General features: G+C 52.1%; 1 protein-coding gene across 1 annotated transcript in view; it reads left to right on the forward strand.

The window, feature by feature from the left end:
* Positions 1 to 6,610, forward strand: part of LOC146767190 (uncharacterized) — a 162,658-nt gene extending 156,048 nt beyond the window's left edge. The window contains exon 3 of the mRNA XM_085581159.1: positions 4,151 to 6,610. Coding sequence (XP_085437285.1) covers positions 4,151 to 4,548 — 398 coding nt within the window. The 3' untranslated portion in view covers positions 4,549 to 6,610. The remainder of the gene's footprint in view (positions 1 to 4,150) is intronic.
* The last annotated feature ends 2,920 nt before the right edge of the window (positions 6,611 to 9,530 follow it).

The following is a 9,530-nucleotide window of genomic DNA, read 5'->3' on the forward strand; positions in this document are numbered from 1 at the left end:
AGATGTTTCCCAGGTGTGGTTGATGGACTAAGAAGACAATGTCTCTCTTTCACAGCTGAAAACATGACCTGTTTCTCCTCGGTAGCTTCAATGGACTTATTCTTCATTCTACCTGTTCCCCCTCAATGACTTCAATAGACTTTCATTTTCTTTTGCCTGTTTCCCCCCCTTAGACAGAGGACCATGAAAGACCCCTGAGATTACCAAGATTTTGAGATTCTCCCCGACACAAGAAAATGGATTGTCATTGTCTGGACCAGAGAGGATTTTGTCTGCCTTGGTACCTATAATCCCCTTTCCCCTCCTTTTCTTTCTATCCTTTCTTTCCTTTCTGTTCCCTCTATTGCATTTGCTGTTGGCACTCTATAATAAAGGTGCATTTGTTGTGATTAAAGTGATGGTCCCCTGCTGTTTGCCTTTTTGCACTTTGGGGATTGGTAAATGAAACATCATGACACCCTGCTCCTCCAAACAGATCTTGACACTCCCTCACGGGATTGGGACCTGCGGGCAGGGTCCCTTCCTACCCCAATAGTTCTGGGATTCTGTCAGGGACTCGCTTCCCTTTCCTTCTTCCCTCTGCTTCCAGCTGTGAATGTGCCAGAAAATGCCCAGCAAATCCACCTTTGCTGTGTGCTCTGGGAGCTCACACAGCTGCTGCACCTTGTCCCCTGCCCTGCACAGCTCCTTGGGAGGCACGGCAGGAGCAGCACCCTGAGAGCCTCGGGAATGCCCCTCTGGGATCCATGGCACACACTCCCAGGGGCTGGAATTCCTGTTCCCAGACAGGAAAAGATGTTCCCAGACAGGAAAAGATGTTCCTGCCCTTGAAGGCAAAGCTCTTAACAAGGACCCAAAAGCCAAGTGGAGCAAGATCCTACAGTGACATTTCACTGCCAGCCTTCATAACTTCACCCATGGTTGTTGTAGCTCATGGACTGGGAATTAAATCAGGGCAGGGCCTTTGGTAAGAGCTGCCCTGGGTCAAGTGAGACACTGAGAGAGAAACAGAGTAGGTGAAGGAAGGCAGGAGAGAAAGGAGGACACAAACACAATCAGCTGAGAAGGTAGCACTCTGAAAACAGAAATGCCGTGGACTGAAAATGAATGGGATGAAAAGAAATAATTTTGTAGCTTGTATTTCCAATCAAAACACAATTTCCTCACTTTTTCACCAACCTCCTCCTGGTGTCATTCAGCAGGGCTGTCAGAAAGTTCTTCATTCTGAGCGGATGCTCCAGGCTGCAGCCACAGGAAACAGGGAATGGGGATTTTCCTGCTCCTGGGGAGTTTGACATCCTCAGCTGAGGAGAGAAGGAGGCAGCAGGAGAAAAGGACAGCTGGGCTTCACCCTTCCACAAGAAAGAGGAGGGGAAAAATCTCTCATCATGTTTGCAGCTGCTCCCACAGGGATGTGAGGGCTGATCCCAGAGCCCCAAGGGTCACATTCAGGGCAGCCCTCAGGGAATGCTCACCTGGTATTGGGGGGCTGCATGGGAGCACCTGGATCTTGGAGCACCCAACTGCCCCCATGTTTGGATGTGCCTGAGGAGGGCTGGGACAATGCCAGGGACATCCTGCAGTGACATCCCCCTGTGTGTGCTCAGTCCCAACCCTGACCCTGATCCTGGTCTCAATCTCACTCCATGGTTAGACACACTCAGAGTTCCGTATTTAATCTCAGCCCAGTGCCAAACTTATCTAGGCCCAGACCCAATCCCAGCCTCAGCCCTAAAGCAAATCCCACATTTTGCCTTAACCCGAATCTCAGCTCTAATCCAAATCTCAGCCCCAACTCCAACCCCAGACCCAATTCCAGCCCTTTCCTAAATCCTCAGCCCCAAACCAAATCCCAGGTTCAGCCCTTCTGGGGGTTTGTGGGGGGCTCTGTCCTTCTGACCCTGATGATGTTTGGGTGGGGTCACACCAGGGCTGAGAGGGACAGAGACCCCCCGGCCTCCCCAAGGATGAGAAGGTCGGAGAGCCCCCCCAGCCCCGAGCACCCTCAGCGGTGAGAGGGACACAGAGCCACTGGTCCCCAGCCCTGCACAAACTTTCTCTGAGGTCAGAGGGATGAAGACCCCCTGAGCATCCCCCAGGGTGAGGGGACAGAGACCCCTTGAATATCCCCTGGGAACCAGACAAAATAAACTTGCAGAAATCAAACATAACGCTGCATAAAGTACTTTGATGAATATTTGATTTTCTCACAAGTCACTTGTGATGGAAATGCAAACAAATCCCAAACATGAATAAACCAAGAATAGAAGCGATTCTGTGGCAATTCCAAGTTTCATCAGTTCCCATGCAGCTCCAGCTCAGCTGCTAGCAGGTTCCAATAAAAGAAAAGTGAAAATTTGGCCCAATACAGATTATTAAAAGGAAGGGACTGTGCTGTGTAGCTATGACAAAGGTGACAGGGACGAAGGAGATATTGATTCTCATATTTGGACAAAACCTCCAAACCTGTGAATTTGGGAGTTATTCAGGAATTTAGTTAGAGCTCGGCTTCTTGTAGGACTTATCAGTCTTGCTGGTATCATTTGTTACCTTTCTTTCAGTGATTTTAACAAACTTTGCAGGAAAAGACAAGGAAATATTATCTTTACACTGGCCACCCACAAGAGCCATTGTCTTCATAAGTTCTTCCATAAGTTGCTCAGAGAAAGGTGCATCCAAGTTTCCAAGAGATCCTCCAGAAAGAGGCAAAACCCCCTCAGAGGAGGGAACCATGCTGTTGTCAAACACACTTGGGGTCAGACAACAGTGCCCTGAACTCACTGTGCCAAAATAATGTCACAATCTGGTTAACAAAATTGTTGGAGAGATGCCTCTGCCACAATTAAGCTGCTAAGGAGACCAAATCCAAAGTGGATTTTATTGACCAGTAAATGTGAGGTAGAGAGAGAGATGGAAAGAAAGAGAAAAGGGGAGAGAGCAAGGGAGTGACAGGGACAGAGATCTCCCCTGGAGCAGGGCAAGTGTGGCATTGTCCCCTGTGTGTGTGGCCTTCCCAGGGTGGGGGTTTTACACCGGAGCCAGTTTGGGTAAGGGGGGTGGTGTTCACCCCCCACCCCGAGCAGGATTGCCTCACTGTTTCCGGTTACAATGTCAGATGTAACCAAAAGTGTTTTCAGTCCCCATCTCCATAAACTGTTATCAACAGGTGGGGCAGTGTTCTTTATCTCTTCCATGGCTCAGCCCTGATAACGCCCTGCAGGGGCCATCTTCTGTTAATGGGCCATTGAGTGTCACTGCAGCACTGATAAAATTACATCATCCCATTGTGGGATGCTCCGCCCAGGGGGAGGAACCAAGCATTCCTGCCTGGATATAATCTCACCCTTGCAACACCACAACCACTTTTTCTGCTGCATTCCCAGAGGAGAAGAGCTCCATAAGCACCACTGGACCTTCAGAGGAAGACCAGACCCTTCTACGGGATCACTGCTTTAACAGAATCACGTTCATCACTCCAGCCGGACTGCAGCCACCATTTCATCATCCTGCTACCACCATCCTGATTATCAGGGTGTCAAGCTATATTCTGACTCTGTGAGTTTAAACCAGTCTTTCTGTATCATAGCTTTGATCTTAATTTTCCTATTAAATTGTCATTCTGGCTTAGACTCTCCCACTGGTTTACCTTCAAACCAGTACAAAACTCACTGTGCTCATCCCTTGTTTTCCTTTCAAAACAGGATTTCCCATCTCCAAATATCTTCCAGATGGAGGAGGAGGCTGCGAGGAAGAGGAAGATGCCCTGGGATGCCCAGGCAGGTGAGGAGGAAGTCAGTGCCCCTTTCCCCCTCTCTCCTGTTCCATCTCCCAGCCCAGCCTGGCCCCCAGCTGCAGGACAGCCCCTCTACTGGTGCCCTCCTGCAAGGGACGCACTCGGGGGATCTCCCTGCCCTTCCCTCTGGCAAATCCCATCCTCTCCTTGTCCTTCCTCCCCCAGAGCAGGAGCTGCAGATGGAGACCAGGAAGGACAAATCCCTGCAGCAGAACCTCATGGAAGAGGCCATTTTGACTGGCTCCACATCACAGGAACCCAACGGGGAGGAAAAGCCCCAGACATCCCACAGGAGGAGGGGCTGCAAAACCAGCCCAGGGTCATCTGAGGAGGAAAGACACACCCAGTGTCAGGAAGGTGGGCAGAGCTTCAGCCAGAGCTCAGAGCTGGTGGTCCATGAGCAGCTTCATGATGGGGAGAAGCCGTACAAGTGCTCGGAGTGTGGGAAGAGCTTCAGGCGGAAATCCCACCTGATCCGCCACCAGATGATCCACACCGGGGAATGGCCCTACAAGTGTGGGGATTGTGAGAAGGGCTTTGGCTGGAGCTCAGAACTCATCATCCACCAACGCATCCACACTGGGGAGAGGCCCTATGAGTGTCCCGAGTGTCAGAAGAGGTTTAGGTGGAGCTCTGATCTCTGCAAGCACCAGAGGATTCACAAAGGGGAGAGGCCTTTCCGCTGCCCCGACTGCAGGAAGGGCTTCAAGCAAAACTCCCACCTTGTCAGGCACCGGCACATCCACACCAGGTAGAGGCCTTTTGAGTGTCTTCAGTGTGGGAAGAGCTTCTCCAGGAGCTTTCACTTGACTCGACACCAACTTAGGCACAGGTAAGGGAAGCCCTGTGAGTGCCCCGACTTCAGGAAGAGCTTCGTGTGCTGCTCCACCTCCATCCCCCTTTAGAAGACCCATGTTGGTCAGAGCCCTGGTGACCCACATTCCTTGTGATCCCTGATGAGAAGACACCTGGAAAGTGGTCTTCAAATCCTCCTGGATGCCCATAGACACCTGGATGAACACAGACCAGGAAAATCCATTGGGACTCTGATCAACATTGAAAATTAATTGGGAAGAGCTGTTTCTTTGACTTTAAAGCCCAAGAAATTCTTACCTGCTGTGTCACTTTTTCTTCTGGTGGCATCAAGCAATAATGGATGATCATGGAGATCTTTTCCCACCTGAATAATCTCCTTGTTTATCCCATCAGAACAGCTAGAATTGGGGTAAAAATAAAGAAATCAAGTAAAGAGATCTAAAGCTGAATCATTTTACTGGGATTTGAATGTGAATTTGAGGTTAAGGGGAGGATTTGGTTGTTCTGGGACCATCCAAGCCAAGGGACATGGCCATGCTCTTGTAGTTGTTCCAGCAGAATGGGTCCATCTGACCTCATCTGTTCTCCATGAATTCCGGCTGTCTGTCCTAGTCCCTGGCCTGGGTCTGCCCAGTCCAAGTGTTCCCCACAATATGCCCAAATTGCTGCTGAAGTGTCCTAGCTGACCCTTGCTGAGGATGTTCCTGTCCACCAACCTCTCCCACTCAGCTCCATGGAGGGCTGGGAGGGGTTTTAGGGACTCCTGGTTGGACTGAGAAAGGCTGTTGTGGCTCTTGGGGCCATTTTTGGTGCTGGGAGGGGGCTTGGGGGCCTGCTGGAGGTAACTGGGATATACTGGGAATGAGTGAGGTCATCCTGGGGGCAACTGGAACCATACTGGGGACTCTGGGGTGACTGGGATCGAGCATGCTGGGGGCAATTGGAATATACTGGAAGTGTCTGGCACCATACTGGAGGGGACAACACTGGGAACAGCTGGGACCATTTTGGGGGCAAGTGAGGGCAACTGTGAGTGACTGTGTCTGTAATGGGGGCCACTGAGGTCATACTGGCAGTGAGCGGGACTGTACTAGGGGTGACTAGGGGCAACTGGGAACATACTGGGTGGAACTGGAACAACACTGAGGGGGACTGGGATCATACTGGGAGTGACCAGGAACATTCTGAGGGCAGTTTGGACCATGGTCGGTGCAACTGGGATATCCTGGGAGCAACTGGTACTGCACTGAGGGTGGCTAGAAGTGGTTCTGGGCAACTGGAATTATGCTGGAAGCAACTGGGAGGAAGTGGGTGTGACTGGGAGCATGCTGGGATCAAGTGGGATATACTGAGAGAGACTGGGAATCACTGGGATCATACTGGGAGGGACTGGAACCACAGCAATGGCCTGGGCTGGGTGATGTGGGGCCTCAGGGAGCACAGGGAGCACTGTGACACTGCGGGGCCTGATGGAACCAAGGGGACATTGTGACATTCTGGGTCCAGCCTGGCCGTGGGGTGCTTTGGGAACCCCGGGGTGCCCAAGGCAGCAGAGCAGAGCCTCTGGCTCAGGGGCAGCAGCTCCCCAGGACAACCTGGGTGGGCAGGCGGCAGGGGATGCCCAGGGAGAAGAGGAAGACAAGGCCCAGTGCCCCAAGGGCGGCACCAGCTGAGGAACGGGGCAGGAGGGAGAGGCCACTGCTGGGATGGCGCCGGAACTGCCCAGCATCACAGGGCCTGTATGACATTACAGACTGGGCTGTGTGACATCACAGAGATGGCTATGTGACATCTGAGAGGCTGTGTGAGGTCACTGGGGAGGTCACTCTGCCCTAGCCCCCTCCCAGTTCCCCCAGAGAAGTCCAACGCTGCTCATGCACAGCGGGGTCCCCTGTCCCCCCAAGTCCCCCCGCCCCTGGTGCCGCTGCCTCCCCCAGAGAATGTTCCACAGGATCGACCCCAGAGCCTGACACGGGGATGGGGGCTGGAGCCATGGGGGTTGGGACAGGGGGACAGGGACCCCCTGGCAGCGTCCCCGTGTCCCCCAGGGCCAGAGCCTGGGCCAGGGCTCCTTCACCCTGTGACCAACGAGGGCTTGAGAGCGCTGAAAAAATCCCCAGCAAAAACCAGATTTAATATTAAAGTGACAGCAGCACAAAGTTCCTTGGCAAGATTCACTCTGCTCCTGACTGGGCACTTCAGGCACAGCAAGGAAACAAAGCAACAACAAAACCAAACAAAATCCAGGCAATCAAACCAGAAATTAATTGAGAACTGCCCCTGTGTGTGTGACACAAAAAAAATGAGGGCAAGGATAAAAGGAATATGGCCCAAAACCTTAACAGACCTAAAACCTAATAGGAATTACCTTGTACCTTTACCTTGATTTCTACATTAAACTTAACAATTTAGCAAAAGAACAGAGCTTAACAGTATTTAACCTAACTTATAATCTATAACTATGCAATTTAAAACAGGAATAACATTTAACAATATTTAATTTAACATATAACTTATATTAAACATATGAACTTAGCAAAAGAAAAACTCTTAGCAGCGTTCCACTTAGCTTAGACCTTGTGATTTAGCCTTACCTACAGGCCTGACTGGCTCTGCTATCCAAGGCAGTCAGACCCCTCAGGGAGCAGCATTTCTGCCACATTTCCCCAGCACAGGCACTCCTGTGTGCACACAGACACAGAGAGTCAGTGAGAGGCACCTGTGAGAAATTCCCCTGAGGGCAGGGAAATGCTCCTGGGGATGCTTTGGCATCTCCCCAGCAGGGAAGGGTTGAGCCTGGAGGAGTGGGGGGATCGCCCAGGCTCCCTCGTTGTTGGGGATCCCCAGTGCAGCAAACGGGAGAGTTCCCGGCTCAGAGAGGCCCCACTCAGAGGGAGTCGCTGGCCCAGGAGAGCTCCAAGGGCTCCTTTTGGAGTGCTGTTTGTAGGGCCCCAAGAGAGGGGCTGCAGTCCCAGCCATGTTTCACCCTGGCCGCACTTGGCATCAGCAGCTTTCTTTGGCAGGGTGAGAACAGGGATGTTGTGCCACTGAGGGAACACAAACAGTTCCCAGGGCTGCTCCTAAAGCAGCCAGGAGCTGGCTGGGCAGCAGCAGTGCTGGAGCAGAGCGTGTTTGTGCTGAGCTCCAGAGGAGCTGAGCCCAGGGGCTGCTGGCCAAGGCCGAGGCCAGCGAGCATTTCTCATCTGGCAGGGCGGCCTGAGAAGGGGAGGGGGGAATGCACCAGCACAGGAACCATGGAACCAAGGGACCATTGTGACGCTGTGGGGCCTGTGAGACCAAGGGACCATTGTGACACTGTGGGGTTCCATGGAACCAAGGGACCATTGTGACACTGTGGGGCCTCTGGGACCAAGGGACCTTTGTGACACTGTGGGGCTCCATGGAATGTCGGGATCATTGTGACACTGAGAGGCCCCATAAAACCAAGGGTCCACTGTGACACTGTGGGGCCTCATGGAACTGTGGAGACCATTATGACTCTTTGGGGTGTCATGGGACCAAGGGACCATTGTGACACGGCGAGACCCAGGGAGCCAAAGACCCGTTGTGACATTGCAAGGCCTCATGGAATCATGGAGACACCATTAAGAGACTTCACAGCCTCATGGAACCAAGGGGCCATTGTGACACTGTGGGGCACCATGGAACCAAGGAGATCATTGTGACACTGAGGGGACTCATGGGATCATGGAGACCTTTGGGACACTATGAGGCCCTACAGAATAAGCAAAGCATTGTGACACTGTGAGGCCTCATGGCACCAGTGAGAACATTGTGACTCTGGGGGTCCCCACAGAACCAAGAGGACCATTGTGACACTGTGGGGCCTCGTGAAACCAAGAGGCCTTTGTGGCACTGCAGGGCTGCAGGGAACCAAAGGTCCATTGTGACACTGCAGGGCCTCGTGTCATCAGTGTTCCATTGTGACACTGTGGAGCCAAAGGAGACCATTGTGACATCGCAAACCCCCAGGGTCCAAAGGTCCATCGTGACATTTTGGGCCTCATGGAATAGAGGAGTCACTTGACATTGTGGGGCCTGGGAACCACGGAGACCACTGGGACACTGTGGGGTCCCAAGGATCCAAGGGAACATGGAGCAGGTCTGGCTGGTTTGACCTCCAGGGGCTGCCTGACAGCTTGGCACCTGCAGGGTCTCTTCTCACTGGGGCTTGGGGCTTTCCTTCCTATAGAAAACAACTGTCCTTCTCCTGCAGGTGTCAATGGCCATATTGGGATTTCACCACCAATGTTGACTGTTGTGACAGACTGGAGGAGATTGCTGGCTGGAAACATTTCAGTGTGGGGGAGGAAGGGGCAGGTCCAGCCTTGCCCTGCCCTGGAACCCCAGCACTGCCCTGCCCTGGAACCCTAATCCCCCCAGAGCCTCTATCCCAGCCCAGCAGTGTCTGCCAGTCCCTGGCACAGCACAGGCAATGCTCCACAGCCACCTCTGGAGCCCCAGCCCAGCTCCTGAGTGACCAAATGACCCCAAGTCCCACCTGGGGGAAGGGCTCAGGAAGACCAAGGGGTATTTAAGGCTGACCACAAGGCAAGCACACATCTTGACCCTACCTCCTCTTGGAATTTCCAGCTGAACATTGCTGGAATCCAGTAGTTGGTAGCTCTGTGTGTGCTTCTCTAAGTATTATTTTTCTCTCTTTCTGTGTCTACTTCTTCTATTTCTGTACTCTTGCAAATTTTGATTATCTTAAAATTGAACAGGCTTAGAGTTTGTGAAGTTGAATGGGCCAAGTTAATGCCTTGAGAAGTTTTTTTTGTTGATTGAATGCCATATTAAAACATTTGCCACAGTTTCTCTGATTTTTCTAAATTTCCCAGTAAAGGCTGTTTTGTTGTTTAGAGCTCCTGAGTATCTCTTGATAGTATTGCTCCAGTGC

The sequence above is a fragment of the Lonchura striata genome, chromosome 5 (assembly GCF_050655825.1).
Source record: "Lonchura striata isolate lonStrDom1 chromosome 5, ASM5065582v1, whole genome shotgun sequence".
In the NCBI taxonomy this organism is placed as follows: Eukaryota; Metazoa; Chordata; class Aves; order Passeriformes; family Estrildidae; genus Lonchura; species Lonchura striata.